The sequence below is a fragment of the Aulonocara sp. 'chitande type north' Nkhata Bay genome, linkage group LG8 (genome assembly GCF_057382095.1).
Source record: "Aulonocara sp. 'chitande type north' Nkhata Bay isolate Kocher_YH1m ecotype deep benthic linkage group LG8, A_spYH_male_GT1.1, whole genome shotgun sequence".
NCBI lineage: Eukaryota > Metazoa > Chordata > Actinopteri > Cichliformes > Cichlidae > Aulonocara > Aulonocara sp. 'chitande type north' Nkhata Bay.
The window spans coordinates 17,460,259-17,479,381 of NC_141351.1; the positions used below are offsets into that span (position 1 = coordinate 17,460,259).

At 37.7% G+C, this 19,123-nt stretch overlaps 1 protein-coding gene across 6 annotated transcripts in view; it reads left to right on the top strand.

Annotated features, from left to right (window-relative positions):
• Positions 1 to 9,816, top strand: part of ptprea (protein tyrosine phosphatase receptor type Ea) — a 59,010-nt gene extending 49,194 nt beyond the window's left edge. For 5 of the 6 annotated variants that reach the window (XM_086303955.1, XM_086303958.1, XM_086303956.1 and 2 more), the window contains 14 exons: positions 43 to 119; positions 261 to 297; positions 405 to 502; positions 2,096 to 2,215; positions 3,307 to 3,470; positions 3,772 to 3,907; positions 4,058 to 4,207; positions 5,049 to 5,142; positions 5,333 to 5,409; positions 5,537 to 5,671; positions 5,890 to 6,015; positions 7,953 to 8,104; positions 8,247 to 8,382; positions 8,509 to 9,816. In XM_086303955.1, coding sequence (XP_086160081.1) covers positions 43 to 119; positions 261 to 297; positions 405 to 502; positions 2,096 to 2,215; positions 3,307 to 3,470; positions 3,772 to 3,907; positions 4,058 to 4,207; positions 5,049 to 5,142; positions 5,333 to 5,409; positions 5,537 to 5,671; positions 5,890 to 6,015; positions 7,953 to 8,104; positions 8,247 to 8,382; positions 8,509 to 8,583 — 1,577 coding nt within the window. In that variant the 3' untranslated portion in view covers positions 8,584 to 9,816. The remainder of the gene's footprint in view (positions 1 to 42; positions 120 to 260; positions 298 to 404; positions 503 to 2,095; positions 2,216 to 3,306; positions 3,471 to 3,771; positions 3,908 to 4,057; positions 4,208 to 5,048; positions 5,143 to 5,332; positions 5,410 to 5,536; positions 5,672 to 5,889; positions 6,016 to 7,952; positions 8,105 to 8,246; positions 8,383 to 8,508) is intronic. The other variant, XM_086303957.1, reaches the window with a different exon arrangement.
• Positions 9,817 to 19,123: the final 9,307 nt, after the last annotated feature.

Here is a 19,123-nt window from a genome sequence, read left to right on the forward strand (position 1 = left end):
AAAGTTACATTTTTGCTAAATTTGTGGTACTTTTCATTGCAGATGATCATTCTAGAGTGGTGTTAACAGAGCTGGAGGGAAATCCCTGTTCAGACTATGTGAATGCCTCTTACATTGATGTGAGTCCTTTTTTGTGCCAAAATAGTGAATTTGAGCTTGAACTCTTGAGCATTTAAATACTTGTCTGATCTTTACCATTTCAGGTGAAAAACAGTGAAGATTATTAATCCTATATTTATTTTTGATTTTTAAAAAAATAGGGTTTCACGGAAAAGAACAAATTCATAGGCGCACAAGGTAAGCTATAGGGCATTTAGAAACATGACATAATTATCTCTCTATATATTTTTAGTTTTAAATTGTGGTTTAATTAAATTTTTTTTTGGGGGGGGGGGATCTGTTAGGTCCAAAAGAAGACACCGTAGCAGATTTCTGGCGGATGATTTGGGAGCAGAAAGTATCAACCGTTGTTATGTTGACAAATCTGAAAGAAAGAAAAGAAGTAAGTGATTTTAAACGTTGTTCATAACGGGAGTGCTTCAGTTGTCATGTGGTCTCTACAGCTATAACTACAGTGTTTGCTTCTTCCACCAACTCTCGTCTCTAACAGCATTTTGGACAAGGGAAGTGAAAAGTAAAGTTTCCCTTAAGCACATTTAAATATAGATTTCATTGGTTGTGGTCAAAGGTGGTGTCAGATGATGTTATCTTGTCTGACGCCTGTTTCTCTGCTACATGTTAAGGGAAAAAGTATTTTCCCTGTTCCTGATTTCCTGATTTCTTTTTTACTTTCTTATTGTTGCACTTACATGTTTTGTATCAAAAAATTTCCATATTAAACAAAAATAACCGGATTAAATACAAAATGTAGTTTTGAATTTATTAAGGAAAAAAAAAGCTATCCAAACCTACCTGGCTCTATGTGAGAAATGGTTGACTGTTGATCTACTTAGAAAATGCTGCAATGTTTTTATACAATATGTAACTGTACACAAACTTTACAAAACGTTTGCACTGGATAGTGTCTTTCTTATATCTTCCCTCATCTTGAACACTGACCTTAACTGAAGCAAGTGAGGCCTGCAGTTCTTTAAATGTTGCTCGGGATATTTTTATGACATCTTCGATGAGTCTGCGATGTGCACTCGGAGTACTTTTGGTAGGCCACCCACTTCTGGGAAGGTTCATGACTGTTACAAGTTTTCTCCACTTGTGAATAATGGTTCACTGGAGTCACAAAGCCTTAGAAATGGCTTTGTAACCTTTTCCAGACTGATATATGCTTCTTAGATCGTAGCATGATGCTCTCAGCGTACCACATTTTATTAAACAGGTTCTATTTAAGGTATTTCTTGATTCAATTACTTTTTCACACGTGGTGAGGTACGTTTTTATAGCTTTTTTCCTTAATAAATGGAATGAGGTTTTAATCATTATTTTAACAACTGCATTTTGTATTTACTTGGATTATTGTTGTCTAACATTAAAGATTTTTTTGATCTGAAGTAGGGTAAATATGCAAAACACTAAAATCAGGAAGCGGGTAAATACTTTTTCACAGCACAGTACTTGAAGTGTTTTTACTGTGAGCAAAGGCGACTTTATTAACAAAGGATCGATAAAAATAGGGAAGTATTAAAAAGGGTGTTAATGTGTTCAAATCAGCTGTCATATAACGTGTGAGATAAAGTCGTCCAAGGTAGTATCATAATCAAGTAAAAATAGATATGGAGTGGTTTCACCGCTCTCATATACTAACTGCTTGCTTACAGACGGAAGTCATGCAAGTTACCCGTTTGTCTTAATAAAGGAAACTTTTTTTAGATGTGTCACAGACAGTTGCTTTGATCATTTATTCATTACAGCACAGCGTCTCCGTGGTTATAGAAAGAGGGTCCTGGGTTTGAACCAGGTTTCTCTGGGAGATTTGGTTTTCTCCTGCCATCAAAAACATGCTAATCGTGTTAATTTCCATCACTGCACCACTTACAAAGACACAGCTTTATATTTAAGATGGCAAAAGCCAGAGAATCAGTTTTGCTATGTAGATCAGTAAAAATGAATACTAATATTAATGGATATCATCTCTCTGCAGGACAAATGTTACCAGTACTGGCCAGACCAGGGTTGTTGGACTTACGGAAATGTGAGGGTAGCGGTCGATGACTTCACAGTCCTGGTGGATTACACCATACGCAAGTTCTGTGTGCAATATGTAAGTTTTGACCATTGACTCTGTTATTATTGCACATAGTATGCATACATTATAAATTGTGGTTATTTTTTTCTGATAGCAAATATATCCAGAACTATGGATAAAATCAATTGCCACCATGACGCTGGTTAGCGTTAACAGCTTCCTGTCTAGTCTTTAAACTCAATTCATAACACTCAATAGTAGCACTTGTCAGCAACACTTGGCTAGAATTAAACAAAGTTCCACCACTCATAATAAACCAGAATCCATCCATTATCACGGCAATATATTGTATTTATCACCACCCATCCAGATTTACCAATCCCATAAAACAACCAATCTTTTGCTAAGTGGTACTGGGAACTGAAATCTCACGAACAGTTTTCTTAACACTTTCACAAAAACCTTGCACTTTGTCATGCAACCACAGAACATAAATGAAATTCCCCTTTTGAGACTTACATCTCTAACAGATTGGAGTAGCAAATGAAACTGGAAAAGATTTGTACTTACTTTTTGTGATATTGTTTTGATATACTTAATAACTACTCTTAACCATTTAATGTCATGTTAATGTAGTTTTCCCAAGTATTCTTAGGGGTAACATGGTTCTGTTACCCATATGCTGAAATAACATAGTAATACACTAAAGCCTTATGACGCTTCCCATAACTTAGTAGAACTCTATCCAGACATTCTACTTATTTTGGAGCCACTGTAACAGATCCAAAGATCCCCAACAGAAAATGATAAAGCTGCAAGTATATGAAAAACTAAAATTACTCTAGACTGCTGCAAGGATTTCAGTGCACCATTATAATATATAAATCCCCCCAAACTCTAATATTCTTATTAAGCCATTCCTTCCAGTAGTAGGGGTGGATTTACCTACATATAATTTTGGGCTCTACTAAATACTAGATGATACATTAAATATGAAGTCAAACAGTCGGACCACTTTGACCCAAATTCGTCTTAGAGGAACAATTATTGGGTTTGTTTTTGCTTCCCTAGCTGGTTTGGGAGTAAGACAGAGTTGATAATGATCTTCAACAGAATGCTCAACCAACAAGAGATAATGGCTTTTCCCCCCTCTTGTGTCTATTTAGCAGGCCAGTGACGCCGCTAAGACTCCCCGCCTGGTCACCCAGCTCCATTTCACCAGCTGGCCTGACTTTGGAGTTCCTTTCTCCCCAATTGGAATGCTCAAATTTCTCAAAAAGGTCAAGTCAGTAAATCCAGACTTCGCTGGGCCCATTGTGGTCCACTGCAGGTATGCGAGAGCTGAGCTAATGTAGCCTAATGTTCAGTATTTTACTGTTTACTCCTAATGGTTTTAATTATCCAATTTGTTTCTGTGGAGATCAGTGTATTATGCTTAAACATCCCCTTTGTATGTGTGTGGGCAAGCAATCTCTCTGCTAAAGATGGAAACATTTGGAGTGACTATTGCAATACATGTGTTTACAAGCACAGATGTTGCTTTGTTCCCTCCTGATGTCTGTTAACGTGCTAGTGTCAGCTGAGGATTATGGTTCACTCAGCTCAGTGTGTCATTTGTTTTCCATCTCCAGTGCTGGTGTTGGGAGGACGGGAACCTTCATTGTAATAGATGCCATGATTGAAATGATGCACGCAGAGCAGAAAATTGACGTATTTGGGTTTGTCTCCAAGATACGAGAGCAGCGCTCGCAACTCATCCAGACAGATGTGAGTTGGAGAAGGATTATGTTAGCCACATGACGTAACGCTAACACCTGGCATGTGTGTGGGACATGTGAATTATCCTTTACAGTAAATCATCTGCAACTAGGCCCATGCATAGTGTGTGTTATTCATCTGTGTGTATTTTCACTCCAGATGCAGTACTCATTCATCTATCAGGCCTTGCTTGAATACTACCTCTATGGAGACACAGAACTGGATGTTTCTTCTCTGGAAGGTCATCTGCAGAAACTGCACAACACCTTTAATGATGGTGATCGGATTGGCCTGGAGGAAGAGTTTAAGGTAGAACCTCTTTTTACATTCAGACCCATAAAGGATCCCATCTAACAAACGCTCACACAATATTACAGACTAAACTTAGAAATCTCTAAAGAAAACCTAACAAAAATGCAGTTGTTTCTTTATTAGTCATTTTAACTTATTAAGCTTTTTATTTGTCAGTTATTGAAACACTTTTCATAAATGTTATGAAGCATGTGAAGGTTCTGGAAACTATGAACCTGCCCACGCAGGCACTAAAAATATACACTAATAATCAATGCAAAAGAAATTCTAGCTTTTTCAATCCCCTTCAGTCATATCACTTCTAAGAACATATAGTGCAGTCAAAAGGTACTTAGCTTCTTCCCCAGTTCTTTCTTTTTTTTTTTTTTTTTTGCATATTTGTCACATGTTTCATATCAAACAGATCAAGCAAATTTTGATGATCTGAAACCACTCTTCTTCAAAATCAGCAAAGAAGACCAACTCATTGCAAATGATCACAAATGGTCAAAGTCCGTTATTAGGTTTAGACAAGACACGTACACATAGATAGCTGGTTTACTCTTAATAAATGAAATCATGATGTAAAACTGCCTTTTTATTTCCTTTGGTTATCTTTGTCTAAACGTATCTGAAATATGTGAAAGAAAAAAAAACAAAAATCAGCACACCACTGCACATATAAACCTGACTTGCATACATTCCTCTATTGCTGCATGAGAATTCAATTGTGCTACAGAATGGTCATTATGATTTATCATCAATACTGCAGCTTAGTTTATTTCCCCTGTTTTGATTCATAAACCAAAGGACGGTGAATATTTTATAAAGTTGTAACATTTAGATTTTCCTTGTTTAGAAACTGACTAACATGCGCATAATGAAAGAGAACATGAGAACAGGAAACCTCCCAGCCAACATGAAGAAGAACAGAGTTCTGCAAATTATTCCCTGTAAGTAAGATGAAATCCATATAAATAACCAACTTATGTCAAATTTTGAGCTGCAGATTACATTGCCTGCAGCTGCCTTTAGAATGTTTTTCTAATTCTGTCCCTTGCAATACTTACAATACCATACTACTAATGTAAACATGTTTTTGAGTTTAATCTGCGTGTTCATGATGTACTGTTTCCATTTCAGATGACTTCAACAGAGTAATTCTTTCCATGAGAAGAGGTCAAGAGTACACAGACTATGTCAATGCGTCTTTTATAGATGTGAGCATATTGTATTTCCTAATTTGTTCTTTCTGAGGTTTTAAGGTATTTGTGTTAACACAAATAATTGTACCGATGAAGCTTTATATTATACTGATAAAGTCCTTTATATTTTGATTTGACTCAGGGCTACAGACACAAGGACTACTACATTGCCACACAGGGCCCTCTGCAGCACACAGTGGAGGATTTTTGGAGAATGGTGTGGGAGTGGAAATGTCACTCCATAGTCATGCTCACTGAGCTCCAGGAGAGGGAGCAGGTAAGCTGCAGTAACTAATCGCTGCAAGCCAGCTATGATTGATGGCTTTAATAAACACAATAAATACACACAACATAAAACGTCCCAGTTCTGATTTCCTGCCTTTGTCACGAAACTGTACATTTATTTAAGTTCATATTTATGAAGTATTTAACTTGTTAAACTACAGTTTCTTTTATTCATCGCTGTGAGTAAACAAATGTTCATCTGTTTTGCAGGACAAATGTTGCCAGTACTGGCCGACAGAGGACTCAGTCTCCTATGGAGACTACACAGTAGAGCTAAAGGGAGACACCCTGTGTGAAACCTTTAGCCTACGAGACTTGGTACTCACCTTTGTTCCGGTAAGCAAATTAAACCTGTCCTATCAATACAGGCAAATGTAACACGCCTGCTCTGCATCTTTATCAGTTATCGTGAAATAAAGGCTTTTATTGATCCTTCATGCAATTCCTTTATATAAAATAATTGGTTTTTAGAATATGAAAATTGAACAAGTGTCACAACACAACATAAAATAACTCCATTACAACTTCTGAATTCTTACCCAATAATAATGGATTGGATTTATACAACGCTTTTCAAGGCACCCAAAGCACTTTACAATGCCACTATTCATTCACTCTCACATTCACACACTGGTGGAGGCAAGCTACGGTTGTAGCCACAGCTGCCCTGGGGTAGACTGACAGAGGCGAGGCTGCCATATCGCGCCATCGGCCCTTTGGCCAACACCAGTAGGCGGTAGGGTAAAGTGTCTTGCCCAAGGACACAACGACCAGGACAAAGAGCCCGGGGATCGAACCGGCGACCTTCCGGTTACAGATGCGCTTCCCAACCCCCTGAGCCACAGTCGCCCTGTGGCTCAGGGGGTATCAAATAAATAAGGATAAGGATATAAAATTAAAAAATAAATAATTAAAAGCATCTTGCCATTAGCACGTCTTAAAATTAGGCAAATAGGACCTCAGATGAACACTACCACGTTATTTACACCACGTCATTTAAAGAAAACTAAGCCAAACTGTAGAAACAGTCGGTAAAATAACTAAGAATCATTTTCAGAATGGTTCTTAGTCATCAATCATACACTTTCTGTATGATTTTTTTTTTAAGCCAATCACTTTTAGAATATCTGCTGTGCATGAGCTAATGTGGCTCCAGCTTTAGCTTTTGGGCAGATGTCCTCATGTTATGAATTTGCTGGGAGATCCACTGGTGGGAAGATTGGTGGCTGTGTTGAATGTTGTGATCTAAAGTTTGACAGAGAGATACCGATAATGATTTGGTGATTTTCTTTCTTTTTTCTTCTTCTTTTTTTTAAGAAAGTCAATATATCTGAAGATAATTTTTTACCTTTTACAGACGTGAAACAAACAGATTTGTTTCATTCATTGGTCCTTACTAAGACGATATAGTGATGCAGTTTAAAAATACTACCGTTTTATTGACACAACGTTATGAATTACAGAGAATATGTGTGTACCCTCTGGTGGACAAACTATGTATTGTCTCGTTTCATTTATCGAGTGTTTTAAATGCTAAAACCAATAACAGCAGCAATCTCTCTCACTGTAGTTTAGTGTTTGTAAATGAACTTATAGCCCTTCCCAGCAGCAGCTGCTTACCTAAGATCCCTGCTGATGTTTTGTCATGTATGCTTGTATTTACCCGATTTTCAAACCTCTTACGGACAAGGTTTTTTTTTTTCTATTATGTCCTGATACATAAAACCTTACAACTGAATAAAGGTGTACTATATATTTTTTAAATTGCTGTATTGCAATGATTTTCAAATCATTTAAACTACAGATGTGAGTGAAAATGGTATAAAGATATCAACAAGTGAAATGACAGATTAGTTGCTTAGTAGAGTGTTAGTTAAAAGATGAGTAGGATTTTTTTTAGAAAGTTGAAAGTATTTTTATCTTTGTAAAGCTAGACAGGCTCTAATACAATTGGCTAACAGCAACAAATCTCTAAGTGAGTATATCGAGCTCTCTGGGCTGCCAGAGGGAAAAATAAGGATAGGAAGTGTTTAGGGTTATCAAGCGGGAGCCTCCCATCTCATATATTTTATTTAATTCGACCCGCCTCACCTCCCAGAGGCTTTGTAGTACATTCCTGCCTCCCTGGGCCTCACCCATATGTCCACCACTCGTCTGCTGCACGTTTCACCTGTACTGACGTCACACTTGCCATTACGCTTTCATATGCTGCTAATAAATCATATTTGAACGATATTATGATCTCTCAACCGCCTGTGGGTTTCCTCTCAAAGGAGAAGCAGACAAGGATGATCAGGCACTTCCACTTCCACGGCTGGCCAGAGATCGGAATCCCGGCCGAGGGGAAAGGCATGATCGACATTATCGCCGCAGTGCAGAAACAGCAGCAGCAGTCTGGGAACCACCCCATTGTTGTACACTGCAGGTACAACACATAGAACTCTATTCATATAAATATTATATACACTTACCTTGTCACATTTGTTGTCTTCTTTTTTATCTGACAATATAAAATATAGAAGGATTTTTGCATTGCAAACACTGTTCGTGCTTTGTGTGTCCTGCAGTGCTGGTGCAGGGCGAACAGGTACGTTCATTGCACTGAGCAATATCTTGGAGCGAGTCAAGGCAGAAGGCCTGCTGGACGTGTTTCAAACTGTGAAGAGTTTACGCATGCAGAGGCCTCACATGGTCCAAACAGTGGTGAGTGGTTCCCAAGTATTTAAAAGCACTAGAAAAATGTCTCGCTTTAGCTCGAGTGTCGCTGATTTTGTAGGCAATTATGTGTCCATCTTTAACCATCTTTTTTGTTTTCTTTCCGTCCCACAGGAACAATATGACTTCTGCTACAGGGTGGTACAAGACTTTGTTGACATTTTCTCAGACTATGCCAATTTTAAATGATGAGATTTGCCTTAAACACGGTTTTTAAATGTTGTTTTCTAAAGCCAGTTTGTCAGTTTTATGCGTTTCCTTAACTTGGTTAAAATAATCTACTATTTTGCTATGCACTTGTCCTACCATTAACTCCAGCTCCTTTCTCGCTGTAATATATGGTATGTCAGTCGATGAGAATTGTAAATGAAAAAGCTAGATTAATAATGTATATTTCACAACATGTATGATCATTTCTTCATCATGAAGTGTTGTTTCAGAGTCCGATTTTAGTTTTGTTGTATAATATTGTACTTTAAATGTTTGTGTTATTTTGGATTGACCACATAATATTTTTAAAAGCTGTAGTTATTGTAAATGTATTTATGTATTGACAATGACATTCCTTTCTTTTATTTGGAGAAGATGGCAGGAATGTTAATATTTGTTTTATGTTGTAGTTAATTGTACACATACATTCTTTCATTTTGATGACTTCTGAGATTAGAGGTGATACTGAAACTGTTTTTCATTCTCCTCGAGCTACATGGCCATCACGATTGTGATGCTTTTTCCAATGGAAACGGTGTCTGAAAATGAATGAATGAATCACATCAACCATAATGCAGAGGGCATAAAGTTACGCACCAAAGGCTGAGGTGACGATACATAGGTTTTAGTTTGTTTTTTTAAAATATGGACTGAGGCAGAAGTTCAACAGACGTAGCAGAATCGCAAAAGATTCTTAAACTTTAACGTTTTGTACCTCAAAAGGTCGTGTAACTGCAGTGAACATGGATGTAACATAACTAGAGTCTGCCTTTTGTCTGTAGACAGCAAAAAGCATTTTGCTAAAGTGGCTGCACATTAACAAGCACACAACTAAGCCTTTTACCAAGAACCTGTAATACTGAAGAGCATGTTTACTGCTTTATTTGTATTTTAGACTAGAGTTTTACACAAATTAGTGCCATATGTACTTTTTAAAGACAGGAAGTGTGGTCTCCAAATGTAGTAATTGCAGTATAATTTTACGATGCACAGTCACTATACAGGGAAGTAATAGAAGTTCATCATTAATCCTCAGTCCTGTAATGGCAAAAACCACAATATACCAATGTGGTGCTTCAGTGCCTGTCTAATGCCAGAGAAACAAAAACAGCCCATTATATCTACGTCTACTTCTTTGACATCTTTTAGATTCCATTGGTTTGTTTTGGCACAGTGGTAAAAATGAGGAAGCAGAATGTTTTAAATAAAAACTGTCCAGTGGAGTTTGAGTCTTTTGAAAGTATCTGAATGTTTGAGCTTTTCTGTGCATTTTTCTGAGGTAAATCCATCTGGTACTCCATTAGCAATTTTGTTGATGCTGTATGTAAATATAGGCTGACATGACAAAGTGCTAACATTGTGAAATTCGCTGAACAGCAAGAACCTGTCAAGTGATTGGTCATATTTTCGTGCGCTAAATGTATATGTCTGTGGGAGATGTGAGGTTAAGCACAAGAAACAACCCAAGTCTATTTTTCCCATGGCTCCTTTTCTGTCCGTGCACCCTTTTTGAGAAACTCGAGGAGAGGCTGTTTAACCTACAGCTCTGCCTTTGCCTATCCCTTTTTTGACTCTCAGTGTCTTTGAAATGCAAATTGCAATATTAAAATCTTCTGAAAATGCTGCGGGTGTCTCAAAAAAATGTCTTCAATATGCAACAGCTTTTATGTTTCATTTCAAATTTAGGTGAGATACACAGGAGACAGCTTAAGCTGCCAGTTTGGTTTGTTTGTTTTGCTTTTGAATCAGTGACAGCGGGGTGTTCTTAATGCGATATTTGTGTGGAGAAAATGCTGCATTCACTCTACATAACAGAGTTGCACTTTAACTGTAAATTAGTACTATAACTTTCATATCAACTATTTGCCATGGTTTTTACACATAATTATATGTTGTATCTTACTTCTAAAAAAACAAAACAAAAAAACCCCACACAACCCAAAAACTATTAATCTACCTAGCTCAAGCTCAGGAGATAGAGCAGATCATCTACTACTCAGATTGGTGGTTCGATCCCTGGCTGTTACAGTACACATGCCAAATATCCTGTGGAAAGGTACTGACCCCAAGTTGCTCTCTGAAGGAATGTGTGTGAATGTTTGAATCTTGTATGAATGTGATCGTATGATTGAGGCATGTTGTATAGAGCACTTTGGACTGGTTCCTAGAGCCCTGGATGTCTGCACAACAATAGGCATTTCCCAGCATACATTTTTACTTAAAGCAGGAAAAACATATAAACACTGGCCACTTCATTAGGTACTCCTTTTCAACTGCTCCTTAATGTAAATATCTAACTCGGCCAACCACGTGGGAGGCACTCAGTGTGAACTGAGAATCAGAATATAGACGAGGGGTGATTTAAGTGACTCTGAATGTGATGGTGCCAGACAGGCCAGTCTGAGTATTTCAGAAACTGCTGATCTGAGTTGTCAGAGACAATTCCTTGTTTAATTCAGAGAAGCATGGATTGATTAGTTCAAGATGACAGGAAGGCAACATACAGGAAGGCCATGACGTTAACGCCATTTTATGTGAATCGTAAGACAATAAAAATTTCTAAGTGTGCAGTTTACCTTCTCTTTTTAAGCAACAGTGGAGACATACCACAGACGAACACTAGCCACTAATATGCAAACATCAGAGAAAAACTGTAATGTCAATGTCTATACAAAAGACTGTTTAAGAAAAGAAAGCGAAAACCTCAAACTAATTCAAAACATACACAGTAACAAAGAGGTTTTGTTTGTCCCTCCTTACTCTTCCTACACTTCCATTCTATAAACAATGAAAAAAGTCAGATTTTTTTTAACTTGTATATTTAGTTTAAGCCAACAGGGGGCAGTACGCCTCAATCTATATGTAAAGAGTTTTTAATTAAAGGGGCCATTGATCCCCATTAACTGTAACTGCACATCATCAAAAAAGAAACTACAACAAGCTACACATAGGCATACAACACCATACCAAAAACATATGTAAAACAAACAAAACAGCTCCTTACAACACAAATTATTCCCCATATCAGGGTGAGCATTGTGAAAATTATACATTTATTGCGATATCAATTCATGTTAACAATTTCTACCTGCAGTTACGAAAGTCATAGCAAATACATACATTTGAAAAACTATTTTTCCTTTTCTTACACCAAATTAAATTTTTTGGGTTTCCCGGGTTACTAGTTTGGGGCTAGAATAATCATATCCCTCTATGCTGTTATGTGCATTTCTGTACAAAATAATTGTGGGTATTAAAGCAATAATATTTTTCATCATTTTTCTTTTTCTATTTGGACTAAGCGGGGGAGATGTTATCAGAAGGAGTGCACAACTGGCTGGATGTCTCAAAGCTGTGAGCACAGTGCCAACACTCTGACTCTGTCCTATTGTTCTTTACTCAGTCCTCATTCAGTGTTTGCAGTCAAGTCCTGAAATAATACTGATAATGTGATTAATATTACTATTACACTCTGTAGAAATGGTCTGCTTTGATAGGGGACTTTTTTCTGCTTTCCTTCAGTGCGTCATTTCCTTCTTCTTCCTCACACAGTTGTAAATCTCTATAGGAGACACCCACTTCCTGAGATCAACAGCAGACTTTTGGAATTTGCGAGTCATTGTGAAAATATCTCTGGTCTCTAACATGTTTTACAACATCACAGAAGCATGTTCTCTTAATGATGCAGTGAATGACGGTTTATCTTTTCACCCACAACTGCAGCAGCTCCTCTCTACTGGCCAATCACAGCAGCTCCTCCATCACTTACAAAGCCAAGAAACGATGTGCCTGTCATTTCTTTAGAAAATAACTCATGGCAAGGTTTTCAGCAGCCCTAGTGCATAACTTCATTACAGTTTCACACACGGCAGAAAACCCAGAGCAATATGCATATTTACAAATGTGGCACAATAACAGTATCTTTATTGACACACAGCTGGCTTGGGATCTAACAGTAAATAATGTTTTGTGTTCTACTACATCATACATGTAAGCTGTTACACACAGATTTCCGCTTTATGTGAAAAGAAAATTGTAATAAAGCACCTCTTCTCTTGATAAATGCACTCCAACTTAGTCTGAGGGCCATGCATGGTCCAATAATTTCAAATAGACTTCACATGTATACTGTTGCATCATCTGAATATGTAGAAATATTAGCCATATATATGGCTAATATTTCCGACTTTCTGGCATTCATGGTGTATGATATTTCACCAAAAACAGCAAAATAATTTCACTAACATTTTCCATTTCTAATAAAACATCTAACCAGGAAACTCTCTGAATGCTGTCTACAAATTTATGTTTAATTGAATCTCTAAAACATCTTTTATTTGATCCCGTTCTGGGTACTTCAGTTTTTGATCACCATTTATGATCACTACACCCAATTGCTACACATATTCCTCTGGAGTATAATTCTGTAACACTGGTAAAGATGTGCTCATTTCAAATAGAGATTTTGGTCCCATCTGCCGTATTATTGATAAAACATAGATAATGTGCATTTGCTAGTTAGAAGCTTCTTTAAATTTTTTTTTTTTAAAGGAAAAGCTCTGGGAAGTCTAATATTCAAGTCATAGATCTCATAATCAAGATGACACACCTGATCTAATATGTTACACATTGTATCCAGATGCAAGATGGATCTAGAGGTATAACAGAAACATAAAATATTTTTTTAAATTTCCAATACTGTTAATTTACAGCAGCTGTGGCATAAATATTGGACAAGGTGGTGGTTGCTTAAATTTGTTAAACTCTGTATGTGTGCTTACATAGCAAAAGGTTGCTGTCACCAGTCATTCAGGGAGGAGTAAAGTTAGGCTATTTTTGTCAAACAATTACATTTCCTATCCTTCAGAAAAAAACACAAGAGACAAAAAGCCTCTTTGTTGACAACTTCCTCGGGCAACCAGTGCCATGGTAACAATCCTCAGCGGGAAGAGTTGCTGCCCAAAAAAGGTCAGGATGAGTGAAGAAGTCACATGAATTATGTATTAACCCCCTAACTGACTCCATTACTTTGGTTGACCCCAAGCTAATTCTATTTTGTCATTCACAGTGCCTTCCATTTTCTTTCTAGTATAATATGGAACATGAGCCATTTACAAGCAGGATGACATGAGATGTGACCTCTCTGCTGAAATGCTTTCATATGTAGCTTTGGAAAATAACTTCTGATTATACTGAGTACGTGTCAAAAAAAAAGTCTTGTCACTAGTTCTGTCACTTTGTCCAAAACAAGCTCAAGTTCCTTTGAAAACATCTCCTGAACAAAGCAACTCTTTGAACCAACAATGAGATTTCAGCATTTCATAGAAATTATGGTAAATTATGGGTATTTAATGCTTTCCACAAAGGAAGTACAGAAGGAAAGGTGGAAAACAACTGAATTTAACAGTATTTAAAACTCAAACTCAAGCAGCAGTCAAGAAACCATTCTTAAGCAAGGAAAACAGGAAGAAAAGGCTGGTATGCTATGCCAAAATACATAAGTACTGGAAATTGATAATCAGTGGGAACAGGTCCTAGGAAGTGATAAATCAAGGACTCAAAATTGTGGTTAAAATCACTGTCAAAGGAGGTCAGGAGAGAGGTGACAGTGAGTGTCTACAGTATATACGCAGCTAATCAACGTTGTTGACAGGCTATGACAGCGTCCTTATGTGCCGACACCAGTGTTTTAGCTAACAAAGCGGCGTGGCTGATGTGGAGTGAAGCCACGTTAATGACAACGTGTACAACCATTGGAGATGTGAGCAGGACAGACGGAACAATTGACAGAAAAAGTGTGGACTTTATAGCAGTTTTTAAATTGTGTTGAGGCCACGTAAAACCAGAGTTATGATAAAAATATATGCAATGTTTTTTTTCCCCCTGAATATTATCATTGTTTATGTTTACTGTGGGAAGCAACGGTAAAAACTGAGTTTTATAAGGAAAGTGCTTGAAAGCACTCTCTGCCAGGAGTGATACATCTCGGGCCTGCAGGTATCAGGCTGTTGTTCTCCTTTATCTCATAGTGGACAGAAATTATTTCTTGGAGTGACCCAAATAATTTGTGTGGCATCAGATTTGATGCAGAACACCTGATTGTTCTGTAAATACTTTGAAATGTTTATTTTAAAAAAAATTCCTTGGCTGCATTTTTAGGTGAACAGCAAAAAACTTTGTTGTTTGCAAAACTAAGTTATTTTTTTCAAGAAGTAACTATATAATTCATTGCCCAACATTATTGACTGTATTTTGCAGACAGAGAGTTACAGGACTCTCCCAGACCACAGACTCATACACATAATACAAGTCAGAGCTTATATATATATATATATATATATATATATATATATATATATATATATATATATATATATATATATATATATATATATATATATATATATATATATATATATATATATATATATATATATATGTGTGTTTTTTTTTTTTTATATACAACAACACCCAGCACGCCCCTGCAGGCGGTTTATCCTTCAAGCTCGGGTCCTCTACCAGAGGCCTGGGAGCTTGAGGGTCCTGCGCAGTATCTTAGCTGTTCCCAGGACTGCGCTCTTCTGGACAGAGATCTCCGATGTTATTCCCGGGATCTGCTGGAGCCACTCGCCTAGCTTGGGAGTCACCGCACCTAGTGCTCCGATTACCACGGGGACCACCGTTACCTTCATTAAATAAATATAAAAGGAAGTTTTCACTTCCAATAGAGTTAAATTAATACACATGTCATGAACCAGTAGGCTAAAACACTTAGTTAAAAGTAGTCTAACATAAATGTAAATGCTGTAATTTCATTTCATTTATTTATTTATAAAGCACATTTAATAACAACAGGGATTTGATTATTTTAATAAACCAACAACAATGACAACAATAAATATTGTAGAAAAAAATACTCATATTATGGCTTCAGCTGGTCTGTTAACAGCCTCCAGCTCTAGTGTACCAGCTGTTGACCAATGCTAACACGGTGCCAAGAAAGCTAAAGAGGCACTCGAAAACAAAAACATTCCTTCTGAGTGAAATTTGGCTATATCAAAAGAGCACTGGATTGGAACCAGCAGGCAGCAAGGCCATTTGTTGGAGGCAAAGTATACGCCACCACAAACCACAAACAGGTTGTAGGAATGCCTTGGTCTCTGAGTACAATTCAAAGAAATCTGATGGCACATCAGATGGCATTGAAGCTATTTTGGGCACATATGAATACAAGTGTACCTTCACATTTTCAAAGCTGTCTGGTTTGTCATGGACTGTGACCTGGAGCTGTACTTGAAACAGATAGTTAACTGAGATAAATAGGCAATTTCTTTTTTAAATTCAGATTTCTCAAACAATAAGAAAATAATGTACAACAGAAAAATTCAGTCAACCACAGGCTAAAAGCTGCTAACAATGACGGTCACAAAAATTGTAATCACTGTATTCACCCTTTAATTAGTGATGATTAAGTAATAAATCAAAATTTTGCCACTAAATGAAAAGTAACTGATACTAATATGGTACATAGTGGGAAGATATTCTACTTAAAACCACAAATTTCAACAAACGTAGTGTTAAACAAAAAGACAGGGCAAGTATGATTAACAAATTTTAGCCATCGACTTTCTCATTCATAAAGCTATACTTCTAACACTTTTAAGAATGAAATCCCTTTTAGCTAAAGTAAAAAAAGGAGACTGGTTTAATTTCGCATGCTACAGTAGCATTGTTTAAGATCTTGGAGCAACTGTATTAGAACGCAATTTTCTGTAGCGTCAGTGTGGCCGTGTCTGATGAAAACAGACAGGCACAGGGTAAACCACGGTAACTGTACCATCAGGGGCATAATTTCCAGTGGGGTTAGGGGGTTACGACCCCCCCAATAATCAGACCCAACCAATATAACCCCTCCAATAAAATTATGAATTATCTTTCATAAATATTCTGTTGATTTTCTTTACTCATTTCTGTTATTGCCAGCAAAATAGTTGAATGTTTAATCATCTGGGAATTTAACCCAGAGTTCTTTGGACAGACATCTTGACACCCCCCCCCCAATGTTCAGCACAAAGTTACTCTGATGTGTACCATTAATATCTGAGGAAAGAACCGGAGATCCTGTTGTCTGTCTGTCTGACAGGAGAGCATCTGTCTATCCTACGGGATCCTCACTGGCTTGATAATGCATTGCTGTTAGATTTGTTCTCACACACCCTCTTCCTCTTTTTTTTCTCCTTCACAGCACAGGGTCTTCCTGCAGAAAAAAACAAAACAGTCTGACTGTAATTCAATCAGATAGCTCTTACTGGAATGCTAATGTGACACGATGCCCTCTAAAGTGCGTTACTTGTGTTATCCTACTCCTTCCTCTGCCATATCAGGCTAATATGCTTTCAAGTTTCTTTTTTAGGAATTCCAGGGGATGCACTGATGAACCAGCTGCCCAATTTGGAACCAAAATGTTTAGAAATAGAAACAGAGTTGGAAAGGTTAGTAAAAGCCATTTGAGGCTCTCTATCTATCTATCTATCTATCTATCTGTGTGCTAGTGAATACACCAACAGAAAGGGACAGTATGTTGGAGTTCTACTAAAAAAATCATCATAAAGAAGAAACTTGTCACCGAGCACTAGAGTTGTGTTTTGAAGCATTCTTAAAAGTGTGTCATCTGAAATATCGCAGAGGAATAAACCACATGAGAATCTGCCTACATAGGTAACAGGCAATAGTGTGCCCATGGCTTTGGTCTCAAAACATATGTAAACAATAGGAAAAGGGGCACCATCAAAATTTTGGTGAAAGCTTGGGCTTGCTTTTCCCCCTCAAAAGATTCAGCACAGTCTTAACAATTCATCAGATGTTACTGAAGTAACGATTCTCAGCTTTAACTGAGTTTACAGTTTTCCTCAGTCGCTTTGGTGCGTTTCTCAGAACACCATTAACATTTGCACAGCAGTTAGTGCATTTCCCAAAACAATTAGTGCAAACTGCAAAACCTAGTGGATAGCCTGCAAAAGCACGTCACATGCACAGAATTGATTATCCATACCTCAAAAGCAAGTATCCATGTCAATGAAACTGTCAGTGCCATCAAAATGAAAAGTCTTGACACCATCTTTATGAACAAGATAGTCAAATGGCATTGTCATGTTTCCACTATGACAGTTTATAATTTCAGTGTTTCCCATTGCAAAAACAATTGGTGACACCTGAAAATGCTGACGACAGCACTATGGCCTACCTGTACAGCCATCTGAAATGTGCAGTAAAGTCACTGTAGATGTTATGGGAGTCTTGGGAGTAACTGAGACACTGAATACGTACGTTTCACATTTCCATTGTGTAGAAGTGTTTGTAATCCTACAGAATTGTGCAAAAGAAAAATATGCTACAGTCACTTGTGCACTGTAGAATACATGTAAACATAAAATCACCCATTTGGTAGAGCTGTGCACTAATGTGAACAATAAACAGCACATGTAACAGTACAGTAAATCATTCTGGCACATCCAGACGTTCCTGTCTGTCTGGCCACATATTTTCATCTACATCACAACAGATGTTATCCCTCGCAATGCAGCGAGGAAAGTGTCTCCTGGAGTGGTGAATCCATCCTCTGCAGGACCCTGTTGTGATGTCGTCACATGCTGCATCCATGGCTGCTAGCAGGGCCATTTGCTCATGTGGATTTCATTTTTCTTGAGTACTCTGTCAATTGTTGAAATTGAAACAGATTCAATATTGCCAAATACCGTGTAATTCTCTATGACAGCGCTTTGTATTTCTCTCAGCTTTATTGCATTGTTTGCAATGACCATTGCACAAATGGCTTCTTCTTGCTGTGGGGTAAAAAGGGGCCCTCTTCCGCCTCCGCGAGGTTGTCTTACAATCCTATGTGGTGCAGAGTGAACTTTTTGTGAAATTGCAAATACAGTACAGTAACATGTGATGTGTCTGAGATGGCACAGTACAGTACAGTGTATTACTGTTTGCATACCTGTTTTCCCTACGGAATGTTTGAATGATTGAACTGACAGTAGTTCTTCCAATATTGGGTTGCACCCTTCGACCAGCCTCCTCCATGGTGAGGCCGTGATTGACAACATGGTCCACAATTGTAGCCCTTATTTCATTAGGAATCCGCCTATATCTGCCTCTTCTGCCTCTTCTCCCTCTTCCCCTTCCCCTTCCTCCCCGCATCCTCACCCCTCTTCCACGGTGCTGACCTTCCATTTTGTGTCACAGAAGTGTAGAAATGGTACACACTAGCTCCTGCGCAGTTTATATATGCTTGCCAATTGGGGATTCACAGGATTCATCCATAATTGACAGCGAACAAGTTGTTTGTCATTGGTTACAACTAAACTTTCACACGCCTCCTCATGAGTGACAGCTGTAATTCACCCGAGATCAATTGTTCAATTTCGGAGACATTTCCAGGGAAAATGATACAGAAAGGTATAGGATTTGCTTGACAGATGGCCAATATTTGGCATGTGATAACTAGTTCAACAAT